Raw genomic sequence first — 23,047 nt, forward strand, 5'->3', positions numbered from 1 at the left:
GCGACAAGGGGGATCCCGACTCACAAGGGCTATTCTCCATTGTTGGGGTTCACAACCCCCATAGAGGGAAACTAGAACCTGTGGCAAGCTTAGCGAGCCACCGGGCCCCCAGCATAGTGAGTGCACTGGGCCCGCAGCATGGCGAGCACAACGAGCCTGCTAGGGGCTTCTTTGTGCTCTCCCTGCTGTCGGAGCACTAGCAGTCGGGATCCCAATGTCCGGATACTGACTATAGGGATACCCACTGTCAGAGCCCCATACCACACCCTTTTTATTGTGTGGATTGGCACAAATTCACTTTAACTAAGTGCACTTTATTAATACCCTCCTCCTTAACTTATCTTTTTGGGTCATATGAGCTGATGAGTCCACTGATGGTGGAAGACAGAAAGATATAGAGTTTAAGAGAGAAAGACACTGCTACGAGCTGAGATTTGTTCACATTTTGGTATGCATATATATGAAATCACTAAGGATTGTCACATATCTTTATTATCTGAACACTGAAGGTGCAGGGGTCTTACCACCTATGAATAGATTCCTTAGTGTAATCCAGATGGAATCCAGGAAAACCTGCACCAGTTATATAGAGATCCACAGCTTTTATAAATAGCACATTTATTCGGCCCAAGCTCACATAAAATAGAGCACATGAGGCAAACTTTTAGACACCCAACAGGCAGATACATGCGGTATACATTACTCGTCTCCTCGACGGCCGTTTCAGTGCTAGATAGCACGTTTCTCAAGAGGGGGTCATCAAGGTACTGATGGCTAGAGCTAGAATTTAAGGGTTGTAGATGACCTACTCACCTGTGTGCAATCCTCGATCCCGCAGGACACGCCACACTCCCGAGCAGGACCCGCCCGCTCATCACCGCATTCAGTCCACAGCGCCTCAGATACCGGAAGTACCCCGGCGTTGTGGAACTAATCTGCAGGGCGTGCAGGCGGGGGACCCGTCTGAGATTCCTACAGTATGTCCCCGGAAACGTCAGAGCGCACACAGGCTATTCCCATGGTAACCTTATAAACAACACAGCATATCTAACAAGTACATACAAACGGCTGTTCTTACACAACTACATATAGAAAAAAAACTAAAAATAAAGAAGTGAAAAAAAGAGAAAAAAGGTAAAGAGACCATCTGCATGAAGAGAATACACTTGCAAAAATATATATCAACATAATCTCTGGGACATGACCTCAGGCAAATAGAGCGGTGCACATAGCCAAAACGAATAAAGCTATATACAGTTATATTTAATAAACAGAGAAAATGAGAATTCCTCATTTAAACCCAAAGGGCGCATGCTATTAAACTCATGTATCCAATAACATTCCTTTCTCATGAGTAGTCCATGCCTGTCGCCTCCTCTCCTCAGGGGGGGCACATGTTCCAATGGTATAAATACAAAGTCCCTAATAGAGTGCCCACTATTACCAAAATGTCTCACCACCAGTGGCGTACTGGCATCAATTTTCTGATAAGCCTTATTTATAGACGATCTATGCGCACCAATCCTTTCTTTTAACATGCGCATTGTTTTGCCAACGTACAGTTTGTTACATGGGCACTTGATGATATAAACAACATATTTAGTCTCACAGTCCATAGAGTGTTTCAGCATGTATCTCTTGCTTGTTTCTGGGTGTGTAAAGAAGTCTGTGTGAATAATGTGTCGACAGTTCACACAACCTGAGCATTTATGCGAGCCAGCAGCCCTAGGCAGCCAGTTCTTTGTCTGGTTCACTTTATGACTGATGTCCGAATAGGTCAATTGCTGGTTTAGGTTTTGGCTGCGTTTGAAACAAAACAGAGGACTCTGACACACATTTCCCATCACCGGGTCTGTATGTAAAATGTGCCAATGTTTCATGATGGAGTCTTTGATCACTTTAGAAGCTACCAAATATGTGGTGGCAAAGTGTAGTCTCTGCTCCTTCTCCTCCCTTGGTTTAGGGGACAAAAGATCACTCCTCTGTAGGCTTTTACATTTGGCTCTGGCCTCCTCTACTTCCTTGAGATCATATTGGCAGGCAAGAAATTGCAGACACATATCATCCAGGACAGTGTCAAGCATTGCAGGGTTAGATGTTATGCGCACTGCTCTTAAAAGTTGCGAGTATGGTAACCCGCGCTTGAGCGGCTGTGGGTGGAAGCTGGTTGCCAGCAAAAGCGTATTTTTATCAGTGGGTTTTTTGATAATGACGTTTCAAACCTGCCATTGGTAACAGAAATCAGCATGTCCAGGAAATTAATCCTATCAGGACTAATAGTAGAAATAAACCTAAAAATGCCTGGAATTGAATTCAAGACTACAATAAACTCCATGAGTGAGGCCTCAGTGCCAGTCCAAACAAAAACAAATCATTTATGTATCTCACATAGCAATTAATACATTTGTAAAAAATTGAGTTTGAAAGAATATGCCGCTTCTCATACTGAAACATAAATAAATTGGCATACGATGGGGCCATGTTTGACCCCATCGCAGTGCCGAGTCGCTGTAAAAAAAACGCATTATCAATCAAACATTTTTTTGGTTCAAAACCATTTCCAAAAGCAACAATAAAAACTCAATGGGGGGGTCCAATGTATAACGTACTGGCACTGATGCACTCACGCACCGCTCTAATGCCTTCATCATGTGTAATGTTTGTGTATAAACTGGCGACATCTAAGGTCACCAGCAAACACCCTTTGGCTGGTTGGCCAAAATTGTTCAGTTTATTCAAAAAGTCGGTAGTGTCCTGAAGAAAGTATGGACTCTCCTGGACCACTGGCTGCAAATAAAAATTAATATATTGTGAAACCGGTTGACTGATGGATCCCATGGAGCTAATAATTGGTCTCCCAGGAGGAAGGACCAACGATTTATGCACCTTAGGTAGGCAGTAAATCAGGGGAATAACTGGGAATTCCTGGATTAAGAAATACTAGTATATATATATATATATATATATATATATATATATATATATACCAAGCTCTCTCTCTCTCTATATATATATATATATATATATATATAATGTACTAACTATTGGCCGCTCAAGCCCTGAATTCTGCCGCCGCTGGGTGGCGGTTTTGAATAAGTGTGGGTTAGATTTGATGCTCCTGGTGATTGACCAGGCTGGTCGTGAGCTAAAAGTCACCAGGGAGAAAATTGATGCTTTCACCACTACCCATGAAGCTATCTTAAAGAACATGACAAATTATGGCAAAAACTGAGCACCCAGTGTGATGCATATAGATACGAATTGCTCAGATTCAAAAAGACCAAACTTCATACCGTCCAGCAGGATTATGAAGATAACATGGTCTACCGCTGGGTGTTAGGGATTAACAACCCCAAATGTCAATACAGACCAAGGAACGCCAGTTCATGGTGTAACCACAGGGATAACAGTGATCAACAAAGAGGTTCTTCACAAAGTGATAACAACATTGGCTGGCCTGAGTCTGATGACCCTTCTGCAGCAAGGCCCCCTTTAGGGATGGCTACTCGAAAAAAGTCGGGTGCAATACCAAAAGAACCCACCGCAGCGGCCAAAATGAAAGGCTCTTCAAGAGCAACAGGCAGAAAGAACAACTAATCTTCAATCTGTCCACCAGAGTCCTATCTGAAACTGAGGTACAAGTTCTCAACAAAGGACTATCTTTCATTCCTACCACTGTGCATGACGATTTCGAGTGGCAATGCAGTCTCCTGGGAAGAAATATGAGTCTGAAGGAACACTTCCAGAACTCTGTATCTATGCAAGATGCCAGTGTTACAGGTGCATTTGTAAGACGTCAACATCTGTCTACCTATGATCCTCCGAGCACCAATACATCTAATAAAACCTATACTCGCCTATTGAACGACTCTATGTCTCGGTTTAATGCGGCGAATCAGCCGATACATCTTAATCTTTCCCGTGCTGAGCATGATGCTCTTAAAACCTTGGGTGCTGACAGGACTATCACTCTCCGCCCTGCCGATAAGGGGGGCGGAATAGTGATACAAGATTTATGTGAGTATAAGGCTGAATTGTACCGCCAGTTGGCGGATAGCACTGTATACCTTGCACTTCCTTCTGACCCCACTAAAAAATTCCAAGCGGAATTATTTAAGCTCATTGATGATTCAGTAAAAGATGGGCTAATTGATTCTAAAGTTGCCTCTGCGCTCAGGGTGAAGGATCCTGTGGTACCGGTGCTATATTCGCTTCCAAAGATATATAAAGCACTTGCAACCCCCCCTGGCAGACCGATAATTTCTGCCAGGGGGAGTTTATATCAACCAGTATCACAGCTTCTGGACATGTTGATTCAGCCACACGTTACTTCCCAGACCCATTTTCTTAAAGATACCACCAGTTTCTTGAATGCCATTGCCTTCATGTGTGTAATTGATGTGTCTAGTTTATACACATCCATTCCACATGAATTAGGCCTGTCTGCTATGAGTGATTTTCTTAATGGTCTCCCCAGTTTTGATTTTAACATTTCACTGTATTTACAGTTACTAAAATTGGTCCTTACCAAAAATTATTATTTTTGGATGGGAAGATGTATCTGCAGACGTCCGGTTGTGCTATGGGGGCGGCGGTCGCCCCGGCCTATGCTTATGTAGATTTCTTTAGCATCTAATATTGTAAGGTTGTTGTCTCGTGCTTGACTCGTGCTTGACTGTAGAAGCTTACGTTGTTTCAGCATATATGTGTTTCTTAAGCTTATGACCTGATGTGTGCTGAAAAGCTGTAAGCTAAATTTGACCTTGAATAACTAATATATGAGTTCTGGACCCACACTGTCATATCACATTAGGGGCAGGGCACTGCAAGATGTGCACAACTCTACTGGGTACATTTACTAAAGCTTCAAATATGAAAATAGATAATGCTGCCCATAGTAACCAATTAGTAATTATTTAGTCAATTTTACCCTAAATGTTAAATTATTAAAAACAAGAAGTAAGATTTTTTTTTTTACAATGTTAACCAATACTTTGTAATTAAAGTGGCTTTTTAAGACGCTTTATTGAATTCCCCAAAAGTTTCTTTACTTCTCTGTTCCTAAATGTATAAATAAAAGGGTTAATCATAGGCGTGATTACTGTGTACATAAAAGCAAGATATTTGTCATAATGGCTTCCTTTAGGCTTGGTATACACAATGCTGGCTGTGCTATAAAACAGAACGGCTACAATGAGATGAGAGGAACATGTGGAAAATGCTTTCTGTTTTCCTTCATTGGTCTTGACCTTTGACACAGTCATTATTATATGGATGTAGAGTCCTATGATTATAAGAAAAGGGACAATGATATCAAAAATGCCAGATGCACTCGCACATATATTGCTAATGAAAGGATCGGAACATGCTAAGTTCTGTAGAGGAGCCATGTCACAGAAGAAGTGGTCAATCACGTTAGGACCACAGAAATCCAGCTGTGCTGTGATGATATCAGGGATTAATATACTACCAAATCCTGTGATCCATGGAAGGAAGGCCAACCCAATACAAAACATAGGTGTCATGATAGCTCGGTACTGTAACGGATTGTTAATAGCAAGGTGGCGGTCAAAGACCATTACTACGAGAAGATAACATTCAGTTACTCCCAAGGAGTTGAAAACATACATTTGAATAATGCATCCATTAAATGAAATAAAGTTATTACCTGCAATTAGAATTGCTAAAAGTTTGGGGATAGTAACAGATACAAACATAATTTCTAAAATAGAAAATACACTAATAAAATGATACATCGGGGTATGAAGAGAAGGTTCCACTCTAACAAGAACGATTATAGCGATGTTCCCCATGATACATATTATGTAGGTCAGTAGAAAAACAAAGATGAGTAAATTCTGGAACTCGTGCAAATCAGCAAAAGCCAACAAAATAAAACCTTCTACTACAGTTTTGTTGGTTTCTGTCATTATGTTAAACAACAGAGAATCCTGTGAGAGAAATAGAAGATTCAAAAATCAGTTTGCAAATTAGAAAATGTTTCCCAAAAACACCTCACCACTCTAATGGTTACACTTATGTGATTATATTGGATGGAACTTCAGCATATATAATACCCATATTTACATCCATTGTTCCTGTGAGATTTCAATATATGGGACTATTGACCTATGGATTGGTGGATTGGTATATTGGTGATTACAAGGTCCTGCTGGATCTTGTACTTTTTTGAAAAGGGAATTTACTGAAATTTTATATCTGAGTACATTTAAAAGTGTCTTGTAGTACACATATCATTTATTTAATTAATTTCTAGTTATTATTTTGTTGGTGGCCGCCAATAACTGTAACTATTGATTTTTATTGTGTATTCTTAACAAATTGAGTCTATATTACATAAACATATTGTGTGAAATTGTGGAAAGTTCATTCATTCATATTGCACCCAGATCCATTAGCGCAGGATCATTTGTTTTATGTTGCTCCAGAGAACCTGAGTATCGCAGTTTTTATCTGGAAAAATACATGTATACACCAACACGTTAGCTTTCTGCAGCTTTTTTTGTATATACTGTATGTCTATGACTCAGATTTGTAAGATATCCTCATTTAGAGAATTTTTGGTACTTGTTTCCTAGCAGGGCACCCAGATTTCCTATGTATGCTAGCGTAGTGAAATAAAAATTTTAATTTAATTTATTCACTGCTGTGTTGGCCTCGGGGGATCGCATCGCACCTCCCGCAAAATCGCATGCGATTGCATGCAATTTTATAGGGTGCGATGCCATGCCATTATCTATACATTTGTATGACATACAATGAGGTTTAACTGACCCCCCCACGATCCACGCCACCCTGAAGCGTGGTGAGCGCAGCGAGCCCCGCGAGGGGTGGCGGAACGCGTCCTCCTGACCTTTTCATACCCCCACTATCCCGAAGTGTGGCGAGCGGACATGGAATACATGTAAAGTAATCTGTGCCCTTTCGTTGGGCTCGCCACACTATATGAGATCAACTCCCCGCCGACGTGCATAGTGGGGGTATGAAAAGGTCGGGAGGATGCGTTCCGCCGCCGCTCGCCACGCTTCAGGGTGGCGTGGATAGTGAGGGGGTTCCCCCCAAAAAACTAATTGTATCTCATACAAGTATATAGCTAATTGCATGGCATCGCACCCTATAAAATCGCATGCGATTGCATGCGATTTTGCGGGAAGTGTGATGCGATGTGATCCCCCGGGGCTAACACAGCAGTGAATAAATGACATAAAAAAATCGCATTGCATCGCACAGCACTAAAATGGCCCATACCAAATTTTTATTAGAGCCCGACTTTTGCAGTATTAGTGAAAGTAGAAATAAGAAACAATAATCACTGTATGTTCTCAGTGGAATCCCTACTGAAGCTACCGTTGCAGCTGGATATGGAGTCTGGACACCGAAGGCACACCCTGGCAAAAGAGATGTGGTCTAACAAATAGGTGCAAAGCCATGTGTATATAAGGCGTGGTCTTACAAGATGAGGCATGGCCATGTATATAAGGCGTGTCTTACAAGATGAGGCATGGCCATGTGTATATAAGGCGTGGTCTTACAAGATGAGGCATGGCCATGTGTATATAAGGCGTGTCTTACAAGATGAGGCATGGCCATGTGTATATAAGGCGTGGTCTTACAAGATGAGGCATGGCCATGTGTATATAAGGCGTGGTCTTACAAGATGAGGCATGGCCATGTGTATATAAGGCATGGTCTTACAAGATGAGGCATGGCCATGTGTATATAAGGCGTGTCTTACAAGATGAGGCATGGCCATGTGTATATAAGGCGTGGTCTTACAAGACGAGGCATGGCCAAGTTGCCTGGACCCCTATTTTCTTCGCTGCATGGGGTCCAGGAGATTCTGACCAGTATGTGTGCAACACTGTGACAAGAGCTGTGTGTTGCACATAATGTCACAGCGAGTCAGCATTTTAGGTGTTGCTCCTTTTTTTTTTTTTTTTTAATTCTGTATTTCTTTATTTCGTTTTTCAAATTACATAAAATCATTCTTATACATTTCAACCATACATTCATCATTTTACATTACAATTGTTTGGTCCATCAGTTTCCCATCCATACATGTTGCTAATTAATTTACATTATTACTATACATCTCTAATCTTTCAGCACTCTCCTCTTGTGCCCCACCCCCCACCCCATATCACCCCCTCCCTTCCCCCCCCCCCCTCCCCACCCCCCAGATTTGCATCTTTTCTCACTCCTTTCTTTTCCTATCTTTAATTTTCCAGTATCCAAATTTGTGTTTCTCTATTACAAAACATCATAGTGCACTGATTCTATCCAACGTGTCCATTTTTTTTAAAATTTTGTGTTATTGCTTCCACTTCTTATATACATGTGTTTTTCGTGTTCTAGTGTACTATTGACTAGTTTTTTCCACTGGTCCAGTTCCAGTTCTCCTGGTGCTAACCATTTTCTAGCAATAATTACTTTTGCCAGGGCGATTAATTTTTCCCCCAGTATGTTTGATATATCCCCTTCCCTGTGGTCCCTTTGTATACCCAGCAAACACATTTTAGCATCATAGTTTCTGCTAATCAGGCCTATATTATTCAGTATGCATCTGATCTGTTCCCAAAATCTTTTTACCACTTCACACCGCCATATCATGTGGATAAATGTTCCTTGTTTTTTTTTACATTTTGGGCATATATCATCTTTGTTTTTATCAAATTTTTTCATTTTTTCCGGGGTGATATATACCCGGTGTAACATGTATAGTTGGATTTGTTGGGTTTTTATAGATTTTGTGGCTCTTGTTGGCGACGCTAGGGCTCTTTTCCAGGCATGGTCATTAATTTCTCCCAGATCCCTTTCCCATTCCTGTTTAGTTTTATCTATTTGGGGGTTTTTGGATTTATTTATTAATACTTTATATATTTCAGAGATCTTAACATTTTTCCCTCTATCCATTAATTCCTTTAGTGGAGACTCCTCAATGTTAACCTTTCCTCCACCATATCTTTTCTTTAAACTTCCTCTCAATTGGAAATATCGGAACATATATCCTCTTGGCAGGCAATATTCTTTGTCTAATTGGCCATAGGTCTTAATTACTCCATTCTGGTATACTTGTCCAATATTTATTATCCCTACTTTCTCCCATGATATCCTGGTTTCTTCCTCACTCAGATCACTCTTTTTTTCTTTTACCCCTTTCTTCCATACTGGTGTTTCCGGGTCTATTCCTCTAACTCCCATTATACTATTTGCCCCGTCCCATACTGTTTTTGCTTGTTTAATTAATGGGTTACTCGTTTTTTGGGCGTTTCCCACTATAATGGTTTGTCTGGGTGTCATTTTGCCACAATTCTTGGATACTAATTTATTTATCTGTTATTATCTCCTTTCCTCATCCAGTTTTGTATCTGGGTTAATTGTGCGGCCATGTAGTACAGGCGGAAGTGTGGCAACCCCAGGCCTCCCATTTTTTTTGGCCTGGTCAGTGTTTCACTACTTATTCTCACCCTTTTTCCTCCCCATATTAACGACACTGTGATGCTATCTATTTTTTTAAACAGGCTCTTTGGCAGGTAAACTGGTGAATTTTGAAGGATGTATAGCAGTTTTGGTAGGATCACCATTTTTATTAGATTGACCCTTCCTGATACTGACAGTGGGAGTCTACTCCAGGTGTGGACCTTGGTCTGATATGTCTTAATAAATGGTTCTACATTATACTTTATAAATTCCTCTACTCTATTAGTTATTTTGATTCCCAAGTATCTAGTGTCATCCACCCAGCTCAAATTTCCTATGTTATTCCCTTGTTCTACTCTACCTCCTCTAAACGGTATTATGTTGGATTTCCCCTAATTGACTCTCAACCCCGAGTACCTTCCGAAGTTTTCTACTATCCTTAATACTATTGGTACTTCTCTTGTGTAATTGCACAGATATACCAACATATCGTCGGCATACATCGATATTATTTCTCTGTCCCCTTCTCCCCATCCGACCCCTACCAACTCTCGTGTGTCTCTCAGGATACACGCCAAAGGTTCCAGCGCAAGGTTGAACAAGGCAGGGGATAGCGGACACCCCTGTCTTGTTCCCCTCGCCAAACCAAAGGGTTCTGTGTTGAATCCATTGACCTGAACTCTGGCTTTTGGTTCTCTATACAGCAATTTTATCCAGTTTATATATCTGGGGCCGAATCCATATTTTTCCAGGACCAGCCACAGATATGTCCACTCTATGCAGTCGTATGCTTTTGCCGCGTCTAAGGACATTACTGCCCTGTTTTTTGCCTGGTCTTGATCTATCAACATATTGGTGTATAGCCTCCTTATGTTCTCCTTAGTACTCATATTCTTTCTAAAACCCGTTTGATCAGGGTGGATGACACCATTAAGTACCCCTTCCATTCTCCGTGCCAACACTTTCGCCAATATTTTGGCGTCTATGTTGATGAGCGATATTGGTCTGTATGACTCAGGTCTACGCAAATCTTTTTCTTCCTTGGGTATCACTACTATTAGTGCTTCTTCCATGGATTCCGGCAACCTCCCTTCTATTAAACTATTATTAAATAATGTCATTAACCACGGGGCCATTTTACCTTCATGTTTTTTAAAGATTTCTGCTGGTATCCCGTCACACCCGGGTGCTTTTTTCCCCGGGAGTTGTTTGATCGCTTCTCTTATTTCCTCCACGGTGATGGGTTCCTCCATTACTTCATATTGTTCTCTACTTATTTTGGGGAGTTGTACCTCTTCCAGGAATTGTCTAATTTCGTCCACCCCCATTTTTAATGTTGATTTATATAGTTCTTTGTAATATTCAACAAACACCTGTGCCTTCTCTGCTGATGTATCCACCATCCTCCCTGTTACTGTTTCCATCTGTGCTACATAGTTTTTTGGTTTTGCATTCCTAATTAACTGGGCCATATAACTGCCGGGTCTATCATCATTTATGTATCTACTATGCGCTAGAAACCTTTGTTGTCTCACTGCCTCTTCCTTTAACTCGCTTGTCCATGCCCTATTCACCTGCATCCATTCTTTCTTAATTTCTACAGTTTTATTTTGCCCATATTGATTTTCCAATCTTTTATTTTCTGCTTCTAATTTATGTTTTTTTTCCCTTGTTCTTTTTTTAATTTGTGCAATTCTTTTGATTAATGACCCTCTTATAACTGCCTTCCCTGCATCCCACACCACCACTTGGGGTGCTGAGCTTGCATTCACCCGATAATATTCTTCCCATTCCTGTTCTAAATCTGACCCATCTCCCATTTGTTCTATCCATACTGGGTGGCATTTCCATATATTACATCCCCTCTCTTCTTGTTGTTTTAACTGCACCAGCAATGGAATAACATGTATATTCCTGCCTGTCTGGGTGTTTCTCTCTCCACACATCCCTCCATCCTATATCTCTTATAAATCTATCAAACCCCTTATTCCCTATCCTCACATTCCCCCCTACACGGTTCCACCTGTCAATGCTAGGGTCCATAACGTTATTAAAGTCCCCGAGGCATAGTACTTCAGCCCCCGTGGCTTTAGAAATAAACTCAATTGCTCGTTCCAAAATATCATACTGGAATGGGGGAGGGATATATATTGCCAATATACAAACCCTGGTTCCATATAATTCCCCTTCCAAAAAGACATATCTCCCGTAGCGATCAATTTCCTTCCGTTTATAATGAAATGGTACATTCTTATGGATCAGAATTGACACCCCACGGGAGCAGTTTGTAAAGGTTGAGTGCAGGGCCGGCGCCACCACTAGGCAGCTCTAGGCATTTGCCTAGGGCACCGGCCATTGGAGGGCGGTAGTCCGGAGCTGGAAACCCCCCTGGATGTAGGTGAGCGGCTAAGCTGCCCCCCCGCCACCCCCAGCAACCTCGTCGTCTCCCCCTGTCACTTCGCTTTTGACTACTTCAACCCACCCGCCCAACGCTGCTGTGGAGAGACACGACTTCCCCCCACCCCCAGAAAACTCAGCAGCTGCCGCCGCATCACTACCCGACGCCTGCCCAACGCCGCTGTGAATCGACGTGGCAGGCACCCGGCAGGTGAGCGGGTTCCCTCCTACCCCCCCGCAAACTCGGCGGCTGCCGCTGCACCGCTCCCGCCCCCCCTCCCCCCGGAGCAATCGCATCCTCTACCCCCCCTTCCACAGCGGGCACATCATCCTCCCCAGTAACTGCGCGACGGTGGGCGCCGGGGTGACCCCCCCAGCCTGGGGCGCTCCGGTGCCTAGCACCGGCCCTGGTTGAGTGGAATGCTAACCCCACCCATGGCTTCTTCATTACTGCTTCCTTACCCTCCGTTAAATGTGTTTCACTCAAACATATTATTTGTGCACCATATTTCTTAATTTGATTCAATACCGTGGTCCTTTTAATCTTATCATTCAACCCTCTAACATTCCAGTATACTATTTTAACCATTATATATGTCTGTGCTTGCTAATCCACGTCTATCCTTTACCTCCGTGTGTACGCACCCCTTTTTTATTTTACCACATTTTAACCTGATATCACTTCTTATTTTTACTGGACCTATACGATGCAAACCCCACCTCCCACCTTCCCTGTCCCAGCCCCCCTCCGCCCTCCTTCCCTGTCCCGCCCCCTCCCTGTATACCTTCCCCATCAAAGGATACCTTAACCCTGATCAGTTACCCTGCAATTATACTCCCCTCACCTCATTCACCGCATGCACAAAAATAGGGCAACACCCTATACCTTCTACCCTTAGCCCAATTCGGAATCTCTTCCTTAAGATCACCACTTCAGTGGACTCTATGACGTGTGTACTCATATTTATAAGCTACTATACAAGACTTATTATACTACTTAATATTACCTCATCCCATATCCACTCATCCCACCCCTCCACCCCCCCCCCCCCCTCCCGACAGCATTTTCCTTCTTTATATATTTATTAACATCATTGCAACATTTTATTTTAACCGAAGAGACCAACTTAAAACCACATAAACCGACCTATACGGCCGTCATCCCCCTGGCTCTAAGGAACACAATTTTAGGACCCCAAAAGAGGGCAATCAATAACAAAAAAAAAAAAAAAGCAATACACCAAGCAAAACCTTAAGCAACCACCTATATACTTAATTTCGCATATATGTGTGTGTATACACTGTTCCATTGTCAGGGGAGGTTGCCCCTCTTCTCTTCACTGCGGACGGGGTTGCTAACTTTTTCAGAGTCCCATTCTTCTCCTAATTTGAGCCGTTTCTTACATCACTATTCCTATGTTTTTTTATTATTTTCTTTCTTTATGGCTCTCTAGCCACGTGGAGGCTTCCTCTGCTGTACTGAAGAATTTTGTTTCCCCGTTACTGATGATCCTGAGCTTGGCAGGGAACATGACTGAGTACTGTATGCCCATTTCTTTTAGGCGTTTCTTAATGCTGCTGTACTTTAGCCGTTCTTTTTGTACATCTCTAGAGTAATCAGGGAAGATCATGATTTTAGCTCCATTAATTTCCAACTGATTTTTTAGCCGTGCCTGTCTAATGATTGCATCGCGGTCCCTAAAGTTCATTACTTTAGCGATTATAGTCCTCGCAGGTGCCCCTGGGGGTAACGGTCTCCCTGGTGCTCTCTCGATACAAAATTGTGGGGACAACACCTCTTTTCCGAGATTTGTTACTAGCCAGTTCTCCAACCATACTTCTGAAGATCCTCCTTCAGTTCTCTCAGGTACCCCCACCACTCTGATGTTATTACGCCTCAACCGGCCCTCCATTTCGGACACCTGCGATTGTATCCCCACCATGGATCCTTTCAGCTTATTGAGCTGAGCTATTACTGAGTTTTGTGTGTCTTCTATCTGAGAAATTCTCGACTCAGCCTCATCCACTCTTGTATTTACACTCTGTGGGTGAAATGTAATAGGATGAGAGATTCAGAAAGTGAGAGATTTGGTAAGAAATCTCCAGTTTTTTTAAAGTGGCAATCATTTACACTGCAAAATCCCACTGGTTTTGCTGTGTAAATGATTGCCACTTTAAAAGAACTGGAGATTTCTTACCAAATCTCTCACTTTCTGAATCTCTCATCCTATTACATTTCACCCTGTATCTCCTGTCTCAGCAGGCATATATCGGCTTGAGTTTTCTCTATTTTCTCCCCCAGTCTTAGCTCACACCCATTAATTGCTTCCAGAAGCTGTTGGAGTGTTGCTTCTGCTGCAGGCTCGTTCACGCTAGTGTTAGGTGCCGCATTCTTTTGAGGGGACATAGACTGCCTCACTTCCCCTGCAGCCAGCCTTGTCTGAGGATTACTTCTGGCATACTTTTCAAGTTTTGCTGCAGCAGCCGTCTGCCCAGTTTTCCCCATGTCACAGACAGTCTATGCTATTCAGTCCCAGAGACAAAGATACTTTTATTTGTACTCACGGTACCAGTTCACCGAACTCTCTTTAGGCTCAGGGCTCACCAGGTGCGTCAAGCTGGCAGGGCTACTTTGCTCCCCTTTACTCCGGTCTGCTCTGCTGCTGCAGCCTGTATCTTCTTCAGACGGTGCAATCCGTCCTTCAGCTACCTGGGGTCTCCCCAGGACTCTAGGGGTCCGGTCTGCTGTGTTGCTGCCGCCCGTATCTCCTTCGGGCGGTGCGTGCCGTCACTCAGCTGTACGGAGTCGGAAGGGCTTAGTGCGGAGGAGTCAGTTCAGCTTCTCATTTCTGGGGGTCCGGTCTGCTGTGGAGTTGCCGCCCGTATCTCCTTCGTGCAATATGTGCCGTTACTCAGCTTGTACGGGATAGGGAGGACTTAGCGCGGGGGAGCCGGGTCAGCTTCTCCTCTCTGGGAGTCTGGTCTGCTGTGCTGTTGCCTCCCGTATCTCCTTCGGGCGGTACGTGCCGTCACTCAGCTGCACGGGGTCGGGAATGCTTAGCGCAGGGGAGCCGGCCGTATCTCCTTCGGGCGGCACATGCCGTCAATCAGCTGTACGGGGTCGGGCGGGCTTAGCGTGGGGGAGCCGGGTCAGCTTTTCATCTCCCGTCTGTCTCGTGCCTTCTTCCCAGCATCTCCTCACGCACACACGTCACTGAGTCCCGGACGCACGTCCTACGTCTGACGCGCCGTGACCCCGGGCCGTCCGTTCAGGTGTTGCTCCTTGATGGTTGACACCCTGGTGCAGCTATACCTGATTTTTTTAAAATGCTTTTTATTGAAATGTTTTTCCAATAAGAATAGAATGACACACGATACAAAGATATAAATGCATATTATTTATTTATTTATTAACAGTTTCTTATATAGCGCAGCATATTCCATTGCGCTTTACATAGGGGACAGTGATACAACAAAACAGGGTATTTACAGATGGTCAAAATGTAGGAGGGCCCTGCTCTCAAGCTTACAATCTATAGGGAAATAGGCATTGATACATAAGGATAGATACTGTATTCTTTATTGCATCGATTCCACCAGAACGCAAGGTTCTATGACTGGTTCTGGAATTTGATAAGCTTGCCTGAAGAGATGAGTTTTTAGGGAACGCTTATAGGTTTGGAGACTGGAGGAGAGTCTTATTGTGCTTGGGAGGGCATTCCACAGAGTCGGTGCAGCCTGAAGAAAGTCCTGCAGTCGGGAATGGGAGCGAGTAATGAGTGTGGATGAGAGACGCAGATCTTGTGAGGAGCGTAGAGGTCGTGTTGGATGATATTTTGAGATAAGAGAAGATATGTATGTTGGTGTAGTTTGGTTTATGGCTTTGTGTGTAAGTAAACTAATTTTGTATTGAATACGGTAGAATACAGGTAACCAGTGAAGTGACTGACAGAGTAGCTTTGCAGACGATGAACGTCTGGCTAGGAAGATTAGCCTTGCAGCTGCATTCATAATGGACTGTAGTGGTGAGAGTCTGTATTGGGGAAGGCCAATAAGGAGACTATTGCAATAATCAATGCGTGAGATGATGAGAGCATGGATTAGAGTTTTTGCAGTGTCTTGTGTAAGGTAAGGGCGAATTTTAAATATGTTTTTTAGGTGCATGTGGCATGATTTTGAGACAGATTGAATGTGGGGTACAAAGGAAAGTTCTGAGTCAAGGATAACACCTAGGCAGTGAGCTTGAGAGGTAGGAGTGATTGTAATCTTCTCAACAGCGATAGAGATATCAGGTTGGTAACTACTATTTATTGGCGGAAATATAATTAATTCTGTTTTTGAGATATTAAGTTTGAGGTGGCGAGATGACATCCAGGATGAAACAGCAGAAAGGCATTCAGAGACACGGCTCAATACAGATGGGGACAGGTCCGGGGAGGATAGGTAGCATATAACACGTGTATATATATATATATATATATATATATATATATATATATATATATACATACACATATACAGTAAATGATGGTACACATTGTAATAAAGAGTACATCTTACGTCACAATCAATCGCCTATGGTCCAGTGATATAAACCTGTGCCTTTCCAAGATTGTGGTATAAAGTAGAAAGAGGAGAGTACTGTACTGTATTTGTTGTAACAGTATCCCAATTCAATGATTTTTTAACTGTATCAATGTTCAACTCCAAACAACACAAACCAGACTAAATAATGAAATAAGAAATAGACACAGACAGAATGTTGGGAAGGGAGAGGGGGGGGGGGGGGGGAATGGTGGAAGAAAGAATGTATTAACTTGCACTATTCTTATACCATTAATAACACAAAATTAGTCAAGGTGTTATCCATAATTTACATGTAAGCCTTTCCAACAGAACTTCTACATACATGTGCTTTTCTTGCTCAATACGTATGAAGTATAGCACCACTAAAGTAGAAGTTAAGTATTCAAACAGATTCAAGAATAGACAGGATATGCGATCTAGTATCTGAGTTCAAAGTGTCTATAAATAAAGTCCATTTTTCAGCGAATTTTCAGATCCCATGGGTTAAGTCCAGTCTTGCATATTTCCTTTCAAAATAAAGGATCTGTATAAGCTTCTGCTTAACTGAGGTTAACTGTATTGCATTTTTTTTTCTGGTCCAATGCATTTCCTTGCTATTGTAAGTACCAAGATAAGTAGTGGGAGATTCTGTTTTTTAACCTTGTTCATTGGCCACGTGCGAAAAGTAAGTCCCATAAGAGCTAAGGGAGCCATAGAAAACTGATGCGCTAGGAAAAGCATATAGAATTTACAGTCAAATTTCATTATAGCGGTACAAACAGGAAAAAAGAACGTCTGGCTTTCGAAACTTCACTGGAAAAATCTTGAAGTATGTCCCTCCCATTTAATGGGATTGATCTTTCTGGAAGCATTCCAGATTATTTGTTTGTGTAAGGCAGAGAGGAGAGCCTCTGACTGGGACGTGTGAGCATTTCACACGCACATGCGTCCCAGTTTTCCAGCGGTTGGGGACAAGAACCCTGTCCATCTCCACTTCAGGGAGACTGGCAGGGTTACGGGGGGGGGGGGGGGGGGGTGGTGGTGGTGTGGGGAGTCAGCGACAGGGAGGCAGCGGGTACCAATGGGGAGCGTCTTGTGGGTGCGTCCCCTTCTGGTGGCTGGCGGTTGCCGATCCGACCGCCAGACCCACACTAAACGAGAGCAGCTCTATCTGTACATACAGTACTATATTGTTCCAGACACAAACCTTTGCTGAAATAACTTATATACATCTGTACAGGTTTGAAACCTGCTAGTGATTTTTGCAGATTTGCGCCAGTTTGCTGAGATTGATTGAATAATCCCTGTGAAACGCACATTTGAAATAATAACACACATATTCCCAATAGGACTATCTCACCATGTCGCCCTGTATCTTTCATCATCCATTAGCCCTTCAATATTGGCAAGATGCCCAGTGAGCATTGAGGAAACCCTCCCCACAACATGATAGTGCCATACCTATACTTTATTTGTGTGAAGGTATTTGCTGAGCAATAATCAGTGGTAGGCTTTGCTATTTACTACAGTTTGAATTGGGTCCAAAAGTTCCCTTTTCGGTCTAATCTGGCCACAAAAGCTCAGAGCATTTTAGTGAGGTCAATACTGATTCTTCATTATAAACTCAGGATATATTTTTAAATGGTTGTTCTTCAGTTTTGTCTTTCTACTAACCACTGTCCCATACAGACCAGTTTCTTGCAGAGCTCTTGAGTTGTTTGACTGGTTCACCTTCACTCAGCTCAGCCTTAGAACGCCTTCAAAATAATAAAGAATCTCTGTGGTTTCCTTTACAAGTCTCCTTCTTTGTGTTTTATTTCTACGGGGGAAATGTATCAAATCTACTAAAGATAAAAAGAGAAGAAGTTGGTCATATCAGTTTGTCTGCCCATGATCACATGCACTGTGCTACCCTAGAGAAATGATGTTTAGAAGATTATTGGGTACTTATGTATTATCTGGGCACCTGATTTTTTTCATTGCATGCAGTTATAGTTAACCATGGGTGATTTCATACCCCCACTATCCAACTATGCATGGAGTTGATTTTATATAGTGTGGTGAGCGCAGCGAGCCACCAAGCCCGAAGCGTGACGAGCGGACGCGGATTACTTTACATGTATTCTGCATCCCCTCGCGGGGCTTGCTGCGCTCGCCACGCTTCGGGCTCGGTGGCTCACTGCGCTCGCCACACTATATAAAATCAACTCCATGCATTGGATAGTGGGGGTATGAAATCACCCATGGGTGACTATACAATTAAAAATCGGGTCTTTACAATAAAAAATCGGGCGCCCAGATATTACATAAATACAGATTATTGGTTGCAAAATCTCTACATTTTCCCTTCAGAAGATTTGATACATCTCCCCCTAAGTCTATGTGTGGTTATAATATTCCATTGCATTGTTTTTTATATCGAGCACGGAACAAAAATCTAGTTGTTGATAAACCATAAACATCATGTAATATCATCTCAGCAGCTTCAAGTTTCCATGATGCCAACAAGCAGCAAAGTTACATTTTCAGTAATTACTTTACCCTTTCTGTGAGAGACGTTCAAAATATCTGCTAAAAATGACAGCATCGCTCACATTTGTTATATCAATTTTAAAAAAAAGAACTTTGTGTTAAAAAAGATTATATTTCCTATATGAGGTAAACATTACAGGTCATTATGACGAATAATGATGTTTGCTTTGCAATTTTTACTCCTATTTGGACAAATTCACTTGGCACTCAAAGGGAAGACATAAATAAATGAGAAATGATACAGTATGTAACATTTTACCTTATGGAAAATCAGAATGGAATTTCAGCTTCCACTTTATAGTATTACATAATGTAAAAGAGACACGGATGTTCTGTATTCTGAATTGCGCTTTATGGACATAAAAAATAAAAATATGCTTTTCTTTAATATTACAGAAGACATTAAAATATATCTTTATGTTACAATCACTGTTAAATATAATTCAGAAGACAAAATGATTACACACTGGATTCTGCTGCGGATTGTGTATAGTCAGCATTAGAGTCAGGTAATGTAATTCAGCCTTATATACCCTTTATCATATTTCTGAAAGAAAAATTCACTGGGGAATATGTTTTATAAATGTATTATTAATAGACTACTAACAAGGTCGTTAGCTGATTTACATTTTCCTCCGCTACATTAATCACTTGAGAATTAAAATGAAAAGATATTAATATGAATATTTCCCTAAAGAACTGACAATAAATGTAAAACCACTACAGATGTCAGAAGTAACAATTGATTGATTGATTGATTTATTATTTATATTTACAATTTAGGGTTTTCACACAGTGGGGGTTATTCTGGTTCACTCGGAAAGGCAGGATCACTCTCTAATGGACAAAACCATGCTGCACTGCAGGTGGGGCTGATGTAACATGTGCAAAGAGAGTTAGATTTGGGTGTTTTATTGTTTCTGTGCAGGGTAAATACTGGCTGCTTCATTTGTACACCCCCACCCAAATCTAACTCTCTCTGCACGTTACATCAGCCCCACCTGCAGTGCATATGGTTTTGTCCATAAGAGAGTAATTGTACCTTTCCGAGTGAATCAAAATAACCCCCAGTGTGCACAAGAAGTAAAAGGTTAGCAGTTGACGGTTTAAAATAATAACTCAAGTGACCAGGTTCTCGGATACAATGGGCGGTATTCAATGACCTGAATCGTTGGTCACAGCGATTCAGATTTTACATTCGCCAGCCATTCGCTGTTTTTTTGACGGCGATTCGCCATGCGTAGGGATTCGTCGGGAGTCGCCGGGACTAGCTGTGTTACCCTATTCAACGTGGCTGAGAATCGCCGCCCCCAACGGCGATTCTCAGCCAATCCGGCGTTTCCCTAAACAGCTTCAGTACTGTAAGAAATGGCAGTGAAATGCAAGAAAAATGCAAATTACCCTGAAAAAACGATTCCAATACAGCAGACTGCAAAAGCTGTGTAATCTCCTCAAAGGCCAAACGAAGGAGTGAGGTGGGGAGGAGAATCATGGGTAAGTGAGGTGCACCATGGGTAAGAACAGTGCTTTGTGGGAGAAAAAAAAATACCAGAAAAAATTAAATATATATTTGTATAGCACTTCTACAACCATCAAATCACACAAGGGCAGCAAATAATATTAGATTACACTTGCAGAGTGAAATTAAACACTTAAAACCAATTATTTCACAGGTTCATAACAAAGTTCACCATAAAAAGATGACGAGGGACACTCGGTGAGGAACGGCGATATGAAACAAGAAATAAGAATCGCCAACTTCTCATTGAATACACTTTTGGCGATTCATGGTGATTCCCGTCGACTACCGGCGAATCCCCATGAAAATTCCTATAGACAAAAACCGGCGATTTGTAGAGAATAACATTTGGCGATTGGTGCTTCATTCACCAGTCGTCATCGGCGAATAGAGGTCGTTGAATAGGGTGATTCGCTTTTTCAGCTCAAAAAAACGCCGGCACACACAAAAAAAACACAGAATCGCCATAAAACTTGGCGATTCTGCCTCATTGAATACCGCCCAATGTGTTAAATATAGGGACTGACACAGGACATTTCAAAACAAAGATAAACATTTATTTAAGCTACAATAATAAAAACATGCAAATAAGTAACAAGTTAATACTCAGCTTTTGTCTCAGATGTTTTAAGATCTGTCCCGGATGGTTATCATCAGATAAGTAGTTTAAAGTATAAAAGTCCAGTCATCCTCTGGGTCCCTCTTAGTAACTCTACTGAGTTATTACACAGAGGTGGATTAGAAGTCTGTGTCCGCTGCAGACAGACGTAGCTTCAAGAACTTCTATGTATAAGTCTCTAGGCTTTAAATACCCATCCTGCAGCAAATATCCTAGTATTGTAAGATATTGCTTTCTGGATGTAACAGTCTGTTCACATGATATAAATTATCCCAAAATGACACGATTCCTGTTCACATAGTTATGGACACAATAGCCCATACAGCTTACTAGACAGTTCCGATCAGACATACTGATAGCAGGCTTACTGTCAGTTTGCCTAAACACTGGCTACACTTCCCACTCACTATATCTTCCACACCAGGTCAAAGGTAAAAGACAGCTGACACTTAGAATGGAACTATATTTCTAACTGGTGCCTATATGTCTGCAAAAGCACTAATCCTAATAAAAAATACATATATATAGCAATAAAGTAATACAAATACAAAATGGAGGTTATACATGACAAAATGGCGTCCAAAAAGTAGTTAAAAATATCACCCTATATAGTTAGCATACTTACCTAAAAGATGTCAGGATCCTGAACATTGGGATGCCGCTGGGGGAAATTTACTAAGATGGCCATATATGGTTGATCTCTGTATAAATGGGTAGGAACGGGAATAGCCATATATGACCAGAAAATAGGAATGGAGAATACGGCAAATTTACAAAACTCATTCGTAATTTCCAATGTCATAGCCGTCGTATCAATTCATATTTGAATCCATTCGTATCCATTCGTATTCGTATTGAATACGTACGATGCTGCCTTGTGTAAAAAAAATATATATAATAATAATAGGGAAAAACCCCATGTTGACCTTTTTACTGTCAACCTAGCCCATGTCGACCTAATGCTTATGTTGACCTAGACCGATGTCGACCTAGATCCATGTCGACGTTGACCCATGTCGACCTTAGCCCATGTCAACCTTGCTGCATGTAGTGCACCTAGTAGTGTCGACCCAATGCTTGTGGACCTAGTTGTTGTAGACCTAATGACCATATCCTGAACTGTCCCCTGTGCCCCAGGATGATTTTTGGTGTAAAAGTAGAATAAACTATTGGGTTTTGTTGTGGAATTCAAGTCTAAGCAGGCCTCCCCACATGCAGGGACATGGAGAACCACAAATCCCAGCACGCTGAGCATTAAAGGGCCCACTGGTTCTACAACAAATCCAATAGTGAAATAAAACATAGTCATTTAAGAAAAATAAAACTTTAATCATTCATACATACTTACCTATGGATTACATTGTAGGCCTGTCCTCTTCTCCAGTAGATTCCAATATGTTACCTGTGGAAATAAATTATACTCACCAACCAGGGACGGATACAGGGGGTGAAGGGGGCAATCACCCCCCTTGGCTGCCATCAGCCAGCGCCAGTCGAGACACCGAGATGCGGGTGATCTTTCCTCTCGTACTTCCCACTGGCCCCCCAGAGTTTTCTCATAGTTTTCTTGCAGAAGTGCAGTCTGAGCTTTGTAGGGCTTTGCCTCCTGCCCACAATAGTTGTCAAAATACGGGGGACTCTTATTCATTTTGTTCCCCTGTATTTTGGGAACCAGTACCAGCCTATGAGCCTGTTGCTGGTTTTAGAAATATGGGGGAACCCAAGTTTTTGTCCACCTGAATTTCTAAAACCAGGACCGGTTCAATGAGCTTGTGAATGGTTATAGCCGTGGAAGGGGACTACACACTGTTACAGATGGAGCCCCTGTGATCTTTGCTCAATATCCCCTCTGGTGAGCGCCAGCAGACAGGGACTCCATTGAATTGGGAAATACATGCGTCTCATGCGCATGCGCATCCCAGTCTCTCGGCGGTGGGGCAGTGGCATCCTTCCCATCTCCACATCAGGGAGAC

At 42.2% G+C, this 23,047-nt stretch overlaps 1 protein-coding gene across 1 annotated transcript; it reads right to left on the reverse strand.

Annotated features, from left to right (window-relative positions):
• Positions 1-5,000: 5,000 nt before the first annotated feature.
• Positions 5,001-9,222, reverse strand: LOC146049573 (olfactory receptor 6N1-like). Its single transcript, XM_083166097.1, has 2 exons — positions 8,893-9,222; positions 5,001-5,951 (listed from the first exon to the last, which is right to left on the reverse strand). The coding sequence occupies exons 1-2, from the start codon at positions 9,220-9,222 to the stop codon at positions 5,001-5,003; spliced, it is 1,281 nt and encodes a 426-aa protein (XP_083022223.1).
• Positions 9,223-23,047: the final 13,825 nt, after the last annotated feature.

The sequence above is a fragment of the Crinia signifera genome, chromosome 12 (assembly GCF_055691185.1).
Source record: "Crinia signifera chromosome 12, ASM5569118v1, whole genome shotgun sequence".
Taxonomy (NCBI): Eukaryota; Metazoa; Chordata; class Amphibia; order Anura; family Myobatrachidae; genus Crinia; species Crinia signifera.